This window comes from Osmerus eperlanus, chromosome 6 (assembly GCF_963692335.1).
Source record: "Osmerus eperlanus chromosome 6, fOsmEpe2.1, whole genome shotgun sequence".
Taxonomy (NCBI): Eukaryota; Metazoa; Chordata; class Actinopteri; order Osmeriformes; family Osmeridae; genus Osmerus; species Osmerus eperlanus.
The window spans coordinates 13,837,848-13,857,423 of record NC_085023.1 but is presented as its reverse complement, the minus strand read 5'-3'; the positions used below and the strand labels follow the sequence as shown (position 1 = coordinate 13,857,423).

General features: G+C 42.1%; 1 protein-coding gene across 2 annotated transcripts; it reads right to left on the bottom strand.

Moving 5' to 3' along the window:
• Window positions 1-1,505: 1,505 nt before the first annotated feature.
• add3b (adducin 3 (gamma) b) lies at window positions 1,506-19,303 on the bottom strand. Of its 2 annotated transcripts, none has more exons than XM_062463705.1 (15): window positions 18,947-19,303; window positions 11,238-11,531; window positions 9,840-9,984; window positions 8,804-8,955; window positions 8,195-8,275; window positions 7,547-7,696; window positions 7,134-7,277; window positions 6,845-6,943; window positions 5,990-6,163; window positions 4,705-4,965; window positions 4,278-4,394; window positions 3,819-3,908; window positions 3,568-3,691; window positions 3,224-3,319; window positions 1,506-3,113 (listed from the first exon to the last, which is right to left on the bottom strand). In XM_062463705.1, exons 2-15 carry the CDS (start codon window positions 11,436-11,438, stop codon window positions 2,878-2,880), a joined length of 2,070 nt encoding a protein of 689 aa, XP_062319689.1. In that variant the 5' UTR covers window positions 11,439-11,531; window positions 18,947-19,303; the 3' UTR covers window positions 1,506-2,877. The 2 variants fall into 2 exon arrangements, with proteins under 2 accessions (XP_062319689.1, XP_062319688.1); XM_062463704.1 differs by lacking the exon at window positions 18,947-19,303 and adding an exon at window positions 12,499-12,718.
• Window positions 19,304-19,576: the final 273 nt, after the last annotated feature.

The following is a 19,576-nucleotide window of genomic DNA, read 5'->3' as shown; positions in this document are numbered from 1 at the left end:
ACAGTGTCACACCATCTAGGCTCATGGACAGACAGTTAGCTGTTTGCCTGGATACTGACAACATGGAGAGCTGACCCATTGGAGGATGGTGTAGAATGTGACCCCAACTGGAGTAATCTGAAAAGCCTGCGGATTACACAAATGGCTCGGCTGTCACCGGGGAAGCAAAGTCACACGGTTGTGAGTATTTGTGTGTGAAACCATGTGGCAACAGCCCCCACTGGTCACACTCAGCAGGGAGTGCATGGCATGATGTGTGCCTAACAGCACATTTGTGTCTTTTAGAGCGAGGCAAACTACGAACAATGGATATGGATGGAGGCATTTTTCCAAAATAGCTTCCATTTTGAATAGACAGTCAAAGCATGCCTGACTGAAAAACTATATAAAATCAGCTGTTCTGCTGCAAATCGACTGTGAGAAAATCAGTTTCATGTGCCTCAACACATTGTTTACTGCTATTTGACTTATATTTGTTATTGTCTAATACCTCCATAGCTGTCTCCAAAAAGTCTTAAACACAGGATTGCACAATTGTGTGGTTAATGTCATCTTTATGTGATGCTCTCACAATGTAATATACTATTATTCATAACTATGTAATATGGTGTTCTATAAGAGGCAATCTAGCTCTCTGTGCGGAATAATTGTGCTTGTGCTTCCCATTGTGTGCACACAATGACTAAACTTTGCCCTGGGGTCAGAGCAGACGGACCCTCCAGTTAGGCAGTGTGTCACCTGCTCCTTAAGCAACCCCCCAGCCCCTCCACTAGTAACACTGTCATTAACACTGACAAGTGATGGAAGAGCTCAGCCTTAAGCTCCCACATGCACACACACACCGTGTGGGGTGTTCCGGAAACCATTCGGTCTGTTACCTCACACAGTTCAACTGGGAAATGAAAGCATAAAGTTCATAAAGGCCTGAGTTTTGAGCTGAGCAGCCTTTACAACCACAGATAAGACCAAGAGGTGGCAGGGTGGGCTTGTGTCTGTCTCAGTTCCCGCGGTCATGCTGCTCTGAGTTGGGGGATGGAGGTATGGCTCCTGTCACTGCCCCGACACGAACACCTGTTGGACACCAAATCCCCTCTTTGTCTCAGACCCTCTCTGTGGGTTACCATGGCAACGCCTATTCACACCACAGCCCGAGACTGATTACAGGGCATCCCAGAAACAATTATCAGGAAGGTACATTGTTTTAGTTTTTTTTGTAGGGGCCGCTATTTTTTAATTGATCGGCATGTAAACTGATGTTTCAAAGAAGGCGTTGTCATGTGGATAGTCTCCGCTGCCCCAAGACCCCAGACCATTATGATACCCTGGGTAGTTTCAACACCTAAAGAATAATTCAGGCAGCTGCATTTACGAAGCATTTCAAACCCCTCAATATATTCATTCATGTACAATATTTCACTCCTCCAAAGGTGATATAAAATCAATTTTCACAGGAAATTAATTGTCTGTGTGAATCCAGCATACTGAAATAAGAGACAATAACACAATCAGGTTAACACATATTTTCATTGTTACATTGTTGATGTAATGTACTGCAGCTTCATGGAGAATTCAGTCAACGTAATGGAGCATCTATGCAAAACACAATCCTATATCACAAAAGCTCAAAGTTAATACATAAGCATTTCAATACAAATGATGAAAATCAACAAAATTATATTAGTAACAGAAATTGTGGCAGTGAACATGACATGTTATATTTATTGTTGATATGATTGAATTTTAACTTAAAAGCAGAACTAAATCCTAATGCATTATTGATTAAAGTCAAGTCTATTACAGTACACAAATGCGTTCTACTCCAATCGATAGTTCAGCATTGTGTTTAAAAAACACACAACCTTCTATTTACACAAGCACACATTTCACCCTTTGGGTCGAAGCAAGCATTCACATATTGATTGGGATGTGGGCATTTTATCCTTGGTTTATAGCCTGCATTCTCAAGTTTTACACACATTGTCATTACACACACAATCAGGGAATGGCTTTTCATATCATAAGGCAATCAATGAATTGGACACCTGACCTACGTTCCAACTTGACTCTCAGTAGACCTCTGACATTCGCAGCTCATTTGTAGCACTTTCCGTAGCCCTAAATAATATCAATCATCTTTCATTTTGCTATCCGTCATGTCACCACTCGAATCAGTAAAACACATGAAATGGCTCATTGGTTCAAGTCTTAAGTCTTAGTGTCTTCTCACAATCACAACAAAGCGTAAGCATCTACCACGAAGACAGCATCACTTATTGCGAGACATGCTTAACAACTGCCTTATTTGAGCATTGCTATGAGTTATATGGTCAATATAACAGTCCATAGGAACACATGTTCTGTATATGTTTCATATCAAATAACACTACTGTGAACTATATCTTAGCCATTAAAAAAAACAGTAATATATTGTTATACAAACCATACTGATTAAGGCTTGACTTCATATATTTTCACCAGCTCCAGGCACCAGACTTTAAACCTCAACAGTTCCCAAATGGCACTTACATGTATGTTACAGGTCCTATCAACATACATTCAATACTGAGCTCACAACAAAATGTCTAAAATCTAAAATGGTAGTTTCAAGAGTAGTTAATTCAAACTAAGTATAATTGTTTTTTTTCTTGATTGGTAACTATTACTCACAGCTCAGTTACAACCTGTTGCCTAACTGACATACGGTATGTTCTTCTTATGTCATGAGCAAAGCCCTCAAAAGAAATGATTGACAAAAACAGGCTACTAGTTAGTGAACTTTGCAAATTCATGTCAATTCAAAAGCTGCACCACTCGATAACCCAATCATCGCATGCCAAAGAAATGCATTTCATCGAAGCAAATCGTCACTGTCTTTAATTAGGCCTCAGCTTTCTCTTTCTTCTTCTCCTTCTTGCTCATTTTCAGGAAGGAGGGAGTACGGAACTTCTTCTTCTTCTTTGGGGACTTGCTCTGGCTCTCAGGGGTCTGTGGATCCTTCTCTATGGTTGTTATGGAGATCTCCACAGTATCTGTGGTGCTAACGCTCAGCTTGGATACATTCATGCTTAGGTTCTCCAGCTCATCCAGGTGGTCTTTCCCATTGGAAATTATATCTGTACACAGGAAGAAACCAAGTGAGTTCAGGAGGGTCAGGAGGTAGGGAGGCGGTTTACAAAAAAATACTGTCTTGTCTTGAGAACAATAACATGGCTCTAGCCGCTACCTTGTTTGACAGGAGTCATGAGTGGAGAGAGGGACAGGGATATGGTGGAGCCGTCAAACGTGGTCATCTCATCCCCATCTGTCACATCTTCACCATCTGTAGGGAAGAATCCAGAAAAGAAGATATCTAATTATAGGTACAGCAACAAACATGACCTCACACATGCACTGCATTGTGCAAGTGCAACCAAAACATCTAGCTATACAAAATAAAGTCGGAACCAAAGTGAAACTGTGAACAAAGAATATGACATGGACCCACTACATTTTTAGCAACGACTGTGAGAGAAGGTATCATTCAGACAGGTAGTGGAGATGTTCAGATGGTGGGTGGGAGAATCCTACCGTCCTGGCCTTGTTGCCTGCTCTCCACAGTGAGCTTATACTCCTCAAGCTCCTTCTTTGTCAGCCCGCTGAAGGGGTTGGGAGGGAGGGAGCGTGTCTGCTCCTCATCCTCCATGATGAAAGCCTGAAGGGGAGTGAGGACATCGAGAAATGTTCAGCTTGCTGTATGGGTCGACAGACCAGAAGAACGCATGCAGTGCAGACACTCTGCGTGTATGTTGATCCTGTGCACACATTATTGTCACACTTACTGGTCCAGGTTTGGTGTCCACAACAATGCCTGCTAGAAGCTGGGACTTAGGACCTGCTGTCATCTGGTCACACCTGTTTTGTTCCCTGATCTAAATATAAAACAAATTTGATTTACAAATCATTTACAGATCATTTATCATTTTTATGGCTGCTAGTCCCTAGACAATTGCATCTCTGTGGTCCTACTAGAGAAAGTTCAATCGAGTCACAATATATTGAGTGACTGTAGAAACCTCCTCTTTGTCAATGCAGTGTCTTTATAATGGATTGATCCTTTGTGCTGTCCAGCTGTCAAGCCAGACAGACTCTTGTTTATACCATTATTAGATCAATATCAATTTGCTTGGGAACAGAGTTTAATAGTGCCTCCCATACACAGTAGAGAGCAATTCTTGCTTCAAATCAATAAAGGTCAAAAGTAAATATAGGTAACAAGTCAAGTAAATAGGTACACTAACCCGGTTCCTCTTCTCAAGGACGTCTGTGGGATTTGTGTTGAGTGGAACAAACTGGTTGGGGTCCTCGATTCGTATTGGGGTGCCACTGCTATTGCCTGATTCTTCGGATATCATCCACTAATAAGAGAGAGTGCAACACACACAGAGCAGAAAGCATAAATACAGTTCTGAAACTTGCCATTAGCTGATCCTGAACATTTAGGTGAACTTCCACAAGAGGGCAGGCTAACCCACAAGTTCAAATTGCAGCGCTTGTGCTGTATGCAGAGATTTGGACTTGTCTGGCTCTAGCCTGTAAACAAAGCCAAATTTAAGAATAAGCATAACAGAGGTGAGGCTTAAAAGCAGACGTTTTTCCGTTAGCATTTTCTTTCTTTTTTTGGAACATTTGCTGGCTCAACACATCGCCAAGAGAAAAGTGTTTCACCGTCGTTTTGGTCCTGGGGCTGCATTCTCCGTTGGGTGAGCGTTCGGCCACGTTGACCTTCAGGTAGCTGTTGGGAGAGTTGAGCCAGCGGGTCCTCTCCCTCTGCTGCTTCTGGGCCATGAACTTGAAGGGGCTCCGCAGGCCCGTGTCCCCCTCCTCCACGGGCACCGCAGACACCGTGGCAGGGATCTCCACGTCGTTCTTCGTCCGAGGCTTCTCCCTCACTATGGGATTGCGGTAGGCATAGCCAGTCCGGTAGCCCTATCGTACCCAAAGACAACACAACCGCTTGAGCCAACCTCCCCGAACATCCTTAAAATAATATTCTATCAGTTGTAAAATACTAGTTCTTCGACGGACAAATACTTTGAGCTTGTGTGTTTTAGCTGATGTCACGGCCACCCACAGTTCTGACTGCAGCAAAGACAGGCGTTCTTTAAAGTTCTGGAAAACTTCACCATACACAAACATTACTTTTGGGATGAGGAGGTGCCTGCTTTCAAAGAGAATAGATAACATGGGCCAACACATGACAGTTGGCAGGGCAACTGATGTGAGGAATACATCAAAGAAAGAGGATAACAACCACTTTTACTTTGTTAAAAGGGGGAAAACAATGTGTGCTGAGTTTTCCAGTCAATCGACTACAAATTATTGTGTGGTCTATGCTCTTAACTCCCCACCATCTGGAAGCTATGACCGAGCAGGCGTAACAAGAATCATGGAGAGTGGGAGGAAACAGAGAGAGTGGGTGGAAAGGGAGAAAGAGAGAGAGGGGGGGAGGGGGGCAAGACTGCAAAGCAAAACAACACAGTCGCAGCCTCCAGCATTTGGCTGATGGCAGTTATTAGGTGAGTAAAAAGACAGATCACACATGTGGTACCACCCTCTGTGAGCAGAATATGATGTCTGACCCTAGCCATTAGCACGGTCAGATACTGTGTTTCAGGGCTAAGAGACTCTTCAGATCACACAGTAATCTCTAGAGATGCTAAACAGACCCAGAGAGATACCCAACGGCCCCATTATCCACAAGCTAAGATTAGAGCCTCCCAAACAAAGTCCATGACTCAGTAAACAAGGGAATTTGCCGTAATTGAGATTTTGTTTTTAGTCCAGTTATATTGCATCAGTTCAAACAAGTACATGTATAGTAAAGAAGGAAAAACCCATAAGACTAACAACGTTTTTTCTGGAACTGGATCCAGATACTTCCCCAGGAAGTGCCTGGGACAGGAATCACAGGGCATCACGGTTGAGGTCAGCAGCTGGAGAGTTCACTCACCAGGTTGTCCAGCATCCTCATGAGGGATTCAAACTCCGCCTCCCCCACTTTCCACTTGACCTCACTGTCCACAACCACTCCGACTGCAGCCACACCCTGGGTCAGGGACTTGAACTTGTCCCGGTCCAGAAGCAACAGGTTGTCCGCTCCTCCGGAACATCTCAGAGCGCTGACCTACGGATTTTGACACCATGCCTCGTTACCCTGGAGCTTTATAACGTTGACTGTGCAAGAAAAAACACACATCTACACCACCCCCAATAACTGTATGCATCATGGGGGATTACTATCGTGGATGTCTGAGTAAACTCTGAGCATTCCAGATTAAGCACATCATAAATCTAATGGAAAAACCAACACAGGACAAACCAGACACCACGATAAGCGAACACAGAGCGATGTAGGAGTGCCTCAATAAAAGAGACATGAACAGTCGAACTCCACCAGGCTGTTTTAGAAACCTGTGGTCTTAATCACACATCCACTGTTTGATTCAGCTGTGTTTAAACAGATGTTAATGTTTCACTTGTTTTTTCCCGGTGCAGGCAACACAGGAACATTATTAAACTGGAAAGTGTCCAAAACCAAGTTTTAAAATATTCCAACACCAGGGAACAATTTTTTACTGTTGTGAAGAGGTTCAACAGGCATACCCCGAATGATTTATCCATGTAATTAATTTATAAAGTGTGCTTGGACCACACAAGCAAAGTGCAGCAAAATAAACACCCACAAATCTTGTACTGCAGCCCAACTTTGTCCACCTATTGTGTTGAACGTAAGAAACTACAGAAAGGCATTAGCAGTGAGCTATAGCTCCATTAACCCAATGCCAGTCATTAATCAAAGGCTCACCTGGATCTCACATGCCTGCTGGGCATGGTAAATGTAGTGGAACGCCTCCTCTATGGTCTCCCCAAGAGCCACCAGCCCATGGTTCCTAAGGACCAGCACCTGAAAAAGAATAAAATGGTAAATACTTTAATTACACGAGTAACAAAAAAAACATAGTATGATTCATTGTTAGTGTCAGGAAAGCAGTGCTGAAAATGAATCGTGTATATGATGCAAGACTTGCTGTTTTATTGCGGCACAACAGTGAGACTGTTGTTTTTATTTGGGAAGGCCCTTCATTTGACGTTACCTTGGCAGTGGGGCCCAGAGCTTTCTGGAACTCCACCTTCTCCTCTTGATCATCTAGGCAGCCATGGTAACTGAAGTAGGCGATGTCGCCCAGAAGCAGAGCCTCTTGGGAAATGGGCAGGATGCCACACTTCATGGAAGACACCTGTTAACTCAAGAAACAAGCAACAGTGACTACTACACGTCTGCAGCTAACTACAGGAACAGTTTGTGCCATGTGTGCCTCTTTAAAATGCCCTGTTCGTTTAATGAGGAAACATCAAAGTAAACTGTAAAGTACAACAAACAATGTGTATCTACATTCAAAATTATAGGGAGATTTCTATCTTTTTTACCACCACAATGTGTGCAAATACCACATTCTTCATATTTTCCACACAACAGCTCGCCATTCCGGTCCTATCGTAAACTCACAGCAGCGGAGGCGGGGGTGTGAATGTGGATGATGCACCTGACATCAGGCCTCATGGAGTAGATGGCAGCGTGGGGACTAAACCCCAGCGGGTCTATGCCCAGGAAGGAGGAGCCCTGGTCCATCACATCACCAATCATATTCACTTTCACCTGAAACGATATGAACCGAGGGTTACTATGGCAACACAGAAAACGTGGGTGTAAATCACTCGTCCAAACTCACTAAGCCCATCACTATATTGTGATGGTGATTATATAAATACAGAGGTATTTGGAAGAACACATTTTGAATGTAAAAGATTACAGTAGAACGTGTCATTATCACCTGGATATCTGCATAGTAATTACATATTAGGAACAAGATGACAATTATGCAGTCTACACAATACTGTGATACTTACCTTACATATGACCTACAATACAATGTTTGCGGCTCATCTCTTAACATAGCCTTGAGCTGTGTATATGGCCATTTATTGATTGCGCTGTTCAAATCAATAGACTAACCATAACGTCCTCAAACATTCTCCACATTTTGCACGTCTGACTGGAGATAGAAATGCGTTATCGAAGCCATTGGGCAAGGGAACAAAGCTTTTTCTTTTCTATGTCTGGCATCTCACAACACAAACCCAGTCATGTGCTTACCAGATTGCCAGCTGTGACTTCAGTAAAAGATAGTCCTTGTGGGCTGATAAGAACATGGCCTTGTTCTTTACTTACACGGACCTGTAAGAATAAGACAAACTTACACAGCTGCTAAGTGCCAAAACAGATAGAGGCTATATGAATGTATAAATATAGAAATACATCGCTAGCAGCAGCATTATGCCAGCTGCAAAAATTTACTTTTTCTACCATCAACTTTTCTGTACGTCGTACAGAACGTATCTATGGCCTTAGTAGTGTATGTGGCTATGAAACGGAGGGCTTTGGTACATGTGGATGTAATTGTTGCACCGTGCCTGATAAAACAGACTTTTCTTGACAACCGAAACACCTTTAAGAACTATGCACTTCCACTCCTTGTTTTTCTGCGGCACTTTGTACATGCACCACTTGGAAATCTAAATGTGTTCCTTTAGCAGAAGCTTTCACCCGAAGTCGAATACAGATGGGGATTTGAACCTGCGCCCACCGAACTATACCCATCACCATATTTGTATGGTGCTTTGGATGAAAGTGTCTGTGAAAGTGTCATTTACAGACACTTTTATATTTAAGTGTTCACGTAACCTCAGCTGGGCTGATACTCACAGTAATGTAGGAGCTGGTGAAATGGGCCCAGCTGAAGAGGTCTATCAGCCTGTAGAGACTAGCCAGCTTACAGCGATTCTGCTTTTCCCCTTTGGCAAAGGATGGAGTCTCGACACCGTACAAGTCATTAACTGGGGTGACCATCCCAAGGCCTGTGAAGAAAAACAGGATTCCTGAGCATCATGTGTGAAAACTGCACCCACTAAAATACAACATTACTGACCATGTAAATGCAAGATATAGATTCACTTCATACTACTTCAGCCTGCATCAGCAACACGGAGATTGTGATTACTTGGTGGAATTCCACAATCTCTTTAAACGGTTCTCTCTACAGCTTTCTTCAAATCTTCTCGAACTACCACAAGCTGAAATGTTGGCCGTAAAGAAACTGCTGCATATCAAATCAGTCCATCCCAGGAACCAGCATCCAGTTGGGTCGTAAATGCGTTTTTTTTCCGAGAACTTCTAACGAGGGCCTGCAGCGTATTTTTAGACCGTATACTGTATAAGGCCATTTCAACTGAACCCCAGTCTTTTTACAGCCACTTTACCCGTTTTTTCCCTCCCTGCTAAAAGCCAGCTCTGCCTCCATCACTTCAAAAACGATGAGGCCACGGGCATGTTTACATTTCCAAACAGTAACAGTCTGAACCTTCCTAAAAATGGAGCCTTGTAGCCCCAGGATGTTCAGTGACCTCTACAGAGACGGGCAGGGCAACATACTTGACGCACTGGGCTTCTGTAATTCATTATGTAGACCAGTCTCTGTCGATGACTTGTTCGAAACATTCAGAAAGAGGAATGCTGTCAACAACTTATTGCATTTCAAGCCGTTTCAGGATATTAAATGTGGCATGTGTTTACGAATATAACGTTCAACAAGTCTGACAATGACGATCTTCAGGATGCATTATGAAGACAACGTAATACATAGACGGATGGACAGATGCACGCACACTTAACCCCAGACAAAGAGGCACATTCACAAGGCAAGAGGCACAGACCAGGGGCACAGACAGACACACATACTTACTTTGGGGGGAAGTGAAGGAGGCAGTTCCTCCCATGGTGCTGGCCATGATGAGATCAGCTATCTGCCTCAAAGCCAGAAGCCCTGTAGGGGTGTTGCCTTTTGTCATCTGATCCTGGATCAGGCCTTCTAGTTCGTCCTTGAACACCTGGGAACCAATCAGTAAGGGGTTAATATCCTCCTCTGAAATCTGTTATAGGACTGTTATAATCCTGTGGAATCCCAGATGGAGGAAGGAGAGGGATACTGTGGGTTTCTAATACATGGTCCACACCCCTCCGCTGTGGACAGGGCTGCAGCCAGCTGAGAGGGAAAGGTGAGGCTGTAAAAATAGCCAATGTAGGTCAAAACCTAACCTTGACCCAGTTCCTTCTTTTTCCACTTTTTCACCTTTTCACATTCTGACATGTGCACAGTGTGCTGCCGGTCCTAACTGAGTTCCTCGCCAATACAAGTTTACACAAATCACACAAGGGACTTCTTAAGAGCTCTTTGTGTGGATGTGAATTGGCAGTGACCAGGGGAGTCGCCTTCCCATTAAGCCAGCCTATTAATTTATGCCCATCAAGTGGCCATGAATCACTGGCATCCTTCGCCTCCAAAAACCCCTGCTATTCAACTATGTGCAGCTCTGGTGGAGCTGCCAGCATTCTGCTCCATCTCAGCACCGTTCCCATGGTGATGTGTTAAGTTCCACTTGTTAGCGTCTCTTACGCAATCTCAGACGAGAGCGTGGGCTCATCTTATTTTCAACAGCTCCACAGGCATGCGTTGCTATTCAATATGTACTGCCTAAACTGTCTCAATATCTATGCATCTTGGTGTTAGAAGTATGCATGATGTACTGGCCTTGGTAATATGCAGTATTGGACTAATAGTTTGGATACATGATGTAGACAATTTGAAGTAGAATAAACTGTCCACTGTTGAAGCTAACAAATTCGATTGTTTTTTGTGTCGACTAAATGTATACAAATGCAATGTAGGATATCAAGTGACAATGCACTATCTGTATCCCAAAACACCAATCCTCTTTGATTCATTATTTCCGTGCTACAGTGTGAACTATAAGAGAAAATGTGTGATGTGATGTGAACAAGAAAAAGTTTAGATCAATTTAGACTTAAATATTTAAAAACACAGCAGGGATGCTTAACAGTTTTTGTTGACAATAGCAAATTCCTCTTTAGTTAACAGTGAAATAAGGTGTGCAGACAGTTGCAGGCTGGCTTGTATAATAACACAAGTTCAATAGAATGCAAAACATACTTTAAAATACCTACAACTGTCAACAATGTTTTTCAAGCACTGATCGGTTACGGCAATATTGAACGGTTGGTTCTCAATCGGTGACAGTGTGGTCATGATTGTGTTTGTTGGAGTTCAGACGGGACTACATACAGGGCTCTGGAGAATCTGGGTCACCCTCTTCTTCTGCTCCATCATGTTGAAGTCCTGCCTCAGGTCAGGTGACATGTTGCGGCTGCGCTGGTATTCCGGGTCGTTCTCGTCCACCCGGTCGAAGTAGCGCTCCTTGGAGTCGATGCTGGACAGGGACAGGGTCATGGACCCTGCTGTCTGTCTGATATCCACCAGACTCATCCTACCTACGGGTCTCCTCACCACGCCCTCTCTCTATAGGTCTCTCTCTGGTCTTCACCTTCCACACTCAGCAAAGGAACCTGGTCTAGCAACCTGCGGGGAAGGGAGGAGAGTATTTGACTAAAAGTGACTTCAACATGTGTCCACAGGGTTCAACAGGATACACAAGTGATGGTCTTTCTTTTTTTACTCACACACATGTGTTTTACAGTCTAGGAGGTTTTCCTTTGTGCTATGCCATCTTAACCAGAGAAACAAACAAGTCTGTGTTCTGATGAGACCTGGTGGGTGGGGGAGGGGAGGACGTTTACCTATGTGTACTGGCATGCCAACTCCTTTAGAGTGTATCAACAGAACACCACAGTGGGCCTTTCTTTTGCAGCAGCATGTAAACCAAGCTGTTTGAGAGGGCAGTTTGCACCTCTGGTGTTAAAGTGGCACCTATGGGGGGTGGTGGGGCATCTTGCAGAGGTCTAACCAGTGCTGTTCTTCATGTCTTCTCTGGACTAAATTAACAATCATTTTACTGCAAAAGGTCACAGTATTCAGAATGTAATTCTGGGGGTTGGATAACTAAAAGTAACCCAAGTAAATGAACAACAGTTTCATGGCTGAATGTAAGTCTGTTATTTTGTTAGGCTAGGCTTTGGTAACATCAAGGCACTCAACCCAGTTACATAACCACTTTACACGATCGGCAATAGGATGTGCTGACATTCAAATCAAAAGTGTGCACAGTATTTTTCAAAAGATCGGCTACGCAACATAATTTATTTGTTTACTATTTTTGGACCGTTTGAGTTAATGAATGAACCGAATTCTGGGCACAAATAGGCTGATAATGTTTCCTGCCATGTTTCATTGTCTACCGATAGAATAATCACGTGAGTTAAATGTGTCCGGCACGACATCGGCTAAAACTCAATAGTTTTGATAGCCTAACCTGTGCGTTGCAGTTCAGAAACTAAAATCTCGTTAAAGTCTAAAGACATTCTTCATTGAGTTCCTAGATTTACTGAAAAATCAAAGACAAACGTTTTTTTCAGACTTTTTTCCTTACCTACGAATACGAGCCCTCGAGTCCTTGTTGAAGTCCACCAAATTCCTGGCTAAATTAGTTTTGATTGGACAGGTTCCCATATATTCTGTAATCCTGTAGAAAAACCTTTCGTGTTTGCATCTGAGCATCCACGAGTAGCGAGAGTGTGTAGGTTATGTCCATGCACTACGAAAGTGCAACCGCGTGTTGTGTGTGGGTGTGTTTGTGTGGGGAAAAAGGAAAAAAGAGACCATGCTTGTATCCACCCACCGCCTTCGCGGGTCAAAAATGTGAAAGCACCCCCCCCCCCCCCTCATGTCTTACTGACCGAAGCTTGTCTCGACTTCTACACCACTTTCTTGTGTTTTCCATAGGCACTTTACGTTTACCGATGCTCTGAGTAGGCATTAAGTCCAGAAAGTACGACAATGATGCATACATCAGGGACCAGTACCAAACTGAGGCCTGAAAAGCTGAGCTTGTGTGAGAGAGTAGGTGGGAAAAGAACATGACTGCGGTGATCTTTGCGATATCTAGATCCCATGGTCTCCAAACCTCTAAAAGACGTTAACATTAAACTATGAGCCTCAAAAGTGTTTAATGCTCCACCCAGTAAGTAGGCTATGGCCGAAAAGTGAATCCCGACAGCTTTCCAATAACATAGGATGTTTTCTAAGAGGGAGCAATGCAACGCAGATGTCCTTCCACCAATGGCACAACAGGAACTCCAGGTGTGCATCTTGAAACTTGAACATGAGCTCCTTTCTAGCCACTGCCCCCTCCCCAAAACTGGTCTGAAGAAACTAGATAAGTGGAGCAATATGAGAATTGTTGTCGGGGCAGTCAGAAACTGCCATAATAATATGTACCATTGACTATTACTACTCTCCACTTCCATTCACAATAATGCACACATAAGTTTCTCTGATTCTCAGTTTCCTAACCACTGAAAATACTGAACCTTGAGAACTTGTTGGGGGACTCCCATCCTCCTTAACAACTTGTAAACATTTATCCTCTAAATAATTAAATTTCTTAGCTGTAAACAGGAGATTCAATTTAAGACCACACAAAGTCTTAAAACAAACCTCCCAACTTGACTCCCAACATTATTGTAACGTGTGCTGCCAACTTTAGGGGCAGTTCACAACATTTATGTGTCATGTGACGTGAACACACACAGTGCATGTCTCATACCCCAACACAAACACACACACATACACACACTTGGAAAGAAACGGATTGGGCCACTGACTGACACAACAATCCCAGGAAACAGAGTGGAGTCTTTGAGGCGAAGCAGATATGGGGGCACATGGGTTGATGTAATGAAAGGCAGAACCTTTTCATACCAGAACGGTCTGACCCTCCAGCTCCCCATGGCCACCCTGCAACCCTGCCTGCAATCCTGCCTGTCATGGCAGAGTTCCCATAGAAACCACACACAAACACGTAAGCACAGGATAAGGCAAAGCCATACATGTGCTTCAGCACACACATAGCATCCACGAGTATACCCCCACACTCAAACGGACTATTTAGACTTTCTAAGGGGGCAGCCCATCCTGGAAACATTGACCAGATGTCTCTTGTTATTATTAAGGATTTGTGCTAGGGCTGTTACTATGCTTCAGAAAGAGCTCTTTTAGAAATTATGTTGTGTCAAATCTGATTCAAGAGCACATCCTTTGATTCATTTGAGACATTTTAGTTTTTATTATTGCTGAATTGATCACAATATTACAGACATTATATTCAAATGGCTTTGAATGAAGTAGAAGCGTACCAGCATGATAGCACATACGTAGATAAGAGCACAGAAAGATCTTTACTCAGACCTGAACTACTTGGCAGAAGGAATCACGTAAAATATTTATAGTAGAAGAGGAGTTTAGGAAGGAGGAACAAGGCCCACTGCTCTGCCAAAAGATTTGTTCAACCTTGTGAGATGCCCTCTACAAAAGTTGACATACACACTCATCAAAGATGTTAAACATTTTCATGTAAACAGCATTTGAATAGCTTGTTCACTTCAGAGAATACAATTTGTTGAATGGGTCTTGTCCCCTAGGTTTTTGGCTTGCCTTAAACTTGAACTTGAATGTCCTGATGCGAGAATATAATCTTGTGTATTTAGAGCTCAGGAAGCAATACTGAAACAGCTTGGCACAAATTCAATTAGATTGGAACTTTATAGCCTTGGGATGAAAGGAAGTCAAAGCCTACATTTTAAAGCAACCATTACAACAAGTGTGAAGATCCGGACAAAATGTATTAATATATTTTAAATGTGTTGCTGTCATGAGCGCTGAAGTAACTTGCAAATCAATCCTCAAAACTTATAGTTGACATTTTATATGTAAGGGTCACTGTCACTAATACTAATTACCACCAAAATCTTTAATGGAACACACCACTTTTGATTTTAGCAATTTTTTTGCATTCATGGTTATTAAAGAGGATTTTAAAAACATCCCAGATTGTGTGTGCATTTCCTTCTTATGGGGAAACTAGGGTGGTGGATACATCCTCTCATCAGAGGAAGTCAAGAGGAAGTCATGTCCTGAATGATTTTCTCTGCCATCAGGTCACAAGGTGACATCCCCTCATCAGCCAATCAGAGTCTAAATTAATATCTGATGATGACCTTGTTCCTTGACTATTTGTAGTTTGGAAAGACCCCTGGAAGACCCCTTTGAGAGTGCATAACATATTTTTTTTACAGCTCTTTCTTCCTCCCATGTCTCCATTTCTGTTTATTATTCTTTAGCCTTTGAGATGTGAAACACAATGACCCTTAACTCCAACTCCGGTTAATTGATACCAAGTGTTGAGAACCCACAGACACCACAGTCCTCTGGGAGAGCTCAACCCATGTGTTGTTAATTGGTTCTTTCAATACAGTAAAATATCCCACCACATCCGTTAAGAGTTTGGGGCAGCGGATACCTTACATTTCACAGAGTCAGTTCTGTGGAAGTAAAACATCCCTCTAAAAAGGATCTCCTGAGAACCCCATCTTATCCAATAACAACTTAAATTCTCCACAATTCTATAAAAATAATACACCTAACCCTTGACATCATTGAGACAGCTAATATTGCTTCCATGCAGCTTCTTACCATTGAAGGAGTTACCTAAAACCAATACTTCTAGCTGTTTACAGTTTTTTTTATTCGCTTTGGTACTATTCTCACAAGTATGTGGTAAAACCTCACAACTGTTAGTACACAACTCAAAGCAGATCATCAAAAAGTCTGTTTTTTCAAACATGTAATCACATGTTCAATTGACAAAGTACAATGCACAAAATTACACAATCACTTTTTCACCACACCTAATCAGTGTGTCATCAAAGAAATATCTTTCATATGAAGTAATTGTCTTTCACAATGCAATGCTCACAATACTTTTGATATGCTTCTCATCTAATTTGCGTAAATACATTTGACCAACACTTACTCCAACTGATCTTAATGGTTAATCACTGAACCGTTTGGTAAACCTATATATTTTCATTTCAGCAATAAACAGTATATTGATTTTGAGAACTACAGAAATAAAATGTGTTTTTGTACGAACATATAAATTAACCACACATGATGAATACTCGTTATTGCTACTTGATTTCAGATTGGGGTAACCACAATTGGTCATTAGATATACGTAAAAGTGGGGGCGTAAACACTGGCAATTTCTTTCAACATAGCAGGATAGACAGCAAGGAATAGGAAGAGCTCGTGGACAAGGGTTCCGTCAGAGAGGTGGGCATGAGAGAGGTCAAACAGAGAGGTCACCAACAGAGAGGTCAGAGGGGTGGGCATGGGCACCAACAGAGAGGTCAGAGAGGTTGGCATGGGGCCTCTAAATGTTATGTTTTGTTCTCATTTAGTTACATAATAGAAAGTATACCTATGTTACAATTATATCTGAAAAATAGTAAAAACTACGTAATTTGCCCAAATGATTGTAGACGATGTCTTCATTGATCCTTCACTTGATTACACATAGGATGGATATTTTGGAAATTATTATTTATTATGTAAATGTGAGTAATGTAAGTGTATTGCCTAATGTGATATTGTGTAATCTGTCTTTTACATAGTATTGGAACATATTAATTTCAGCACTTCTAAGGCCGATTTGAAACATGTATCTTGCATTGTTTGCTGTTGGATGAACTGATTGTTTAAAGTACTAAACTGAAAGAAGATCATACTGTTGTGTTTCGGTGATTAAACCAAATGTTCCCATTACATATTACAATAATCTTGTGTTTGAAACAATGATTATGTGGACTGGAAACATGTGCAACTGACTGAAAGCATTCCATCAGGTTTTGAAAGAATGACTAGCTGCGTTACAAGTGTGATCAGTTTGGATTTTTGTACTAAGAGTTTTGAAAATGTACACCTTACTTGTGAAAATAGTACCAAAGCGAATAAAAAAAACTGTAAAATCAGTTGGATTAAGTGTTGGTCAAATGTATTTACGCAAATTAGATGAGAAGCATATCAAAAGTATTGTGAGCATTGCATTGTGAAAGACAATTACTTCATATGAAAGGTATTTCTTTGATGACACACTGATTAGGTGTGGTGAAAAAGTGATTGTGTAATATTGTGCATTGTACTTTGTCAATTGAACATGTGATTACATGTTTGAAAAAATAGACTTTTTGATGATCTGCTTTGAGTTTTGTACTAACAGTTGTGAGGTTTTACCACATACTTGTGAAAATAGTACCAACACGAATAAAAAAACTGTAATACATAATTAAATGGGATTAAGCCTCCATAATCCTGATTAGATTGATGCCTCACTGTAAATGGTAGTCTCACAGTGTTCTCATATCTTTGACGTTTAGCTAATTTCCCCAGAGAGCCTTATGCAATAATCAGGGCAGAGTCAAAGGCCTGAGAATGGTCCATTTCAGAAACCCTTTTTAAGGATATTGAACACAGCATGGTTTAATGGTTTAATTAAGTAATTCTACTATGGAGGTGGCTATTGTTCCACTTGCAGAGGAACAAACTACACTTTAATTATTTAGTTCTTAAATGGTGCACTGGTACCCTTCATCAACCAGTACTGTAGGCAGCAACTTAATTGGGGACAAAAGATTAAACAAATTCTCTAATACTTACATCCACAGTGCACCAATTATTTTGTAAAAAAACAAACAAAAGAAAAAACAGCAGTATTGTAAATAAATAAAAAACGATCATACTTCTCTGCCCAGAGCCCGACAACTACGAAGCTATAAAAATGCTATGAAGATACAATCAACCCAGGTCCTACAGTAATTGACACCCTAGAACATGGCTGTTATTGGGGCTGACTTCGATGGACCGAACAGTCAGCACACTCCCCACACACTAGCATGGCTCTGGACAGGAGGACTGGCTTGCCTTTGTTGATCTAAATGGAGGAAGTGACCGTGGCTGAGGCTCCCCTGCTTGTGTTTGGATGGCCTCTATGTTGAGATGGGTGGGGCTGAGTTGAACTCGGCCTAAGGTACAGTAAGGGGTCTGGCAGAGTTGGGACTCCTGGTGGGTTATCAAACTGTATGAAGACAGATCATGATGAGACAGCAGCGCAACAGAGACAAGGCACTCTGACAGACTACTGTGCATGGACAAAAAGCCAACTCGGGTTATAAAACATGAGATGCCCTTGGAAAATTAAGCCGTCTTTATACTTGGTTGAAATGGTAACAACTTTTTCTACTTAAAAAAGGGTAGGGAAATGCATCGGGTTGATACAAACGTTAACAATATGCCAGTCTGTACCATCCAATGTGCAATTTCAGATAGAGCAACATATTCTATTCCCACTCGCACCTCGGAAATGAATTGGCAACACAGAATTACAAGCGTAAAATACTGTGGGCTATGACCTAATTTCAATTTGATGGTTGCCTTAAACACACTTAGTGGGACACTCGTCTTGTGAAATCTCATAGTGTTCCAATCCCACATCTAAAGTCAACACATGCTAGCCCAGTGTTGTAATGTTACTGGAGGAAGAGACATTAATTGAAAGCAGCTGTTGGTAGACCAGCAGCTGGAACTAATGTGAATTTGTGACGTCAGAGAGTGGCCAGCCAGACTACAAAAATACATATGAACACTGATACAAAGGTGCAAGCTGCCAGGGCAACTAAAACAATTTGCACAATCAAACAGCCTGGATATACAGTGGCATTAGGAACATTGGCCTACATTACAGTGGTCGCATTAGACATGCACCTAGAATAATTTATAGAAATATATAAATCATATATAAGCCATGCACCTAGAATAGCTCTCAGAAATGGCTGGGTGAAATCAATAACATATTTGAAAAGTATCATGTAGGAAATATCTGAAGAAGTATTCCACTCGCATTTGCTCATAACCTCTTTCAACAACTTAATACTTGGATAAAGACAACAGTAGAAGTAGTTATCTTGTTTTATCTTGCTTACCGTTCTAACAAGTCGGACCACCCGGGCATTTGTGGATCAGAACCTGAAGGAACTCAAAGCTGGTCCACCTCTTTGGGAGGGAATTCTTCACCTTTGAGGTCAAACTCCCACGGTTCTGCCAGTTGTCAGTCAGATCCCTGTTTACATGATCACACTGAGAAGGGTCATCTCGCTCCAGCCAGGATGAGAGAATCTCATTTCGGACTCCATCAGTTCCTCCAGTGACATGTGCTGCCTTTTCTCACAGTCTGCCTGACATAATCTAGACAATTTGTCAGGGGAGGTTGGGGAGAACAGTCGGGTGCCTGAAACTATATTATTCTAATTTGGGAGGAGCAACAGTGGCATCAATCTTCCACTGCATATACCCTCTAGTATGGATGACAGGTAAAAACTGTTGAACTTTTTTAGCCTCCTCCTCCTCCCCCCCCCCCCCCCCCCCCCACCCCCGTTTGTTCTTTGAGTTTGTTTTTGGTTCTAAGAGAAATGGCAACTCACTATTCAGGCAGTGCTTCAGGGAATACTGGCAGCTGTGTCAATATGCCTTCGTCTGTTATCAGTTTAAGCTGCAACCCACATCCATCCCCTCCCACCATTTCCATAGGATACCTATTCTCTTTCCTAGTCTCT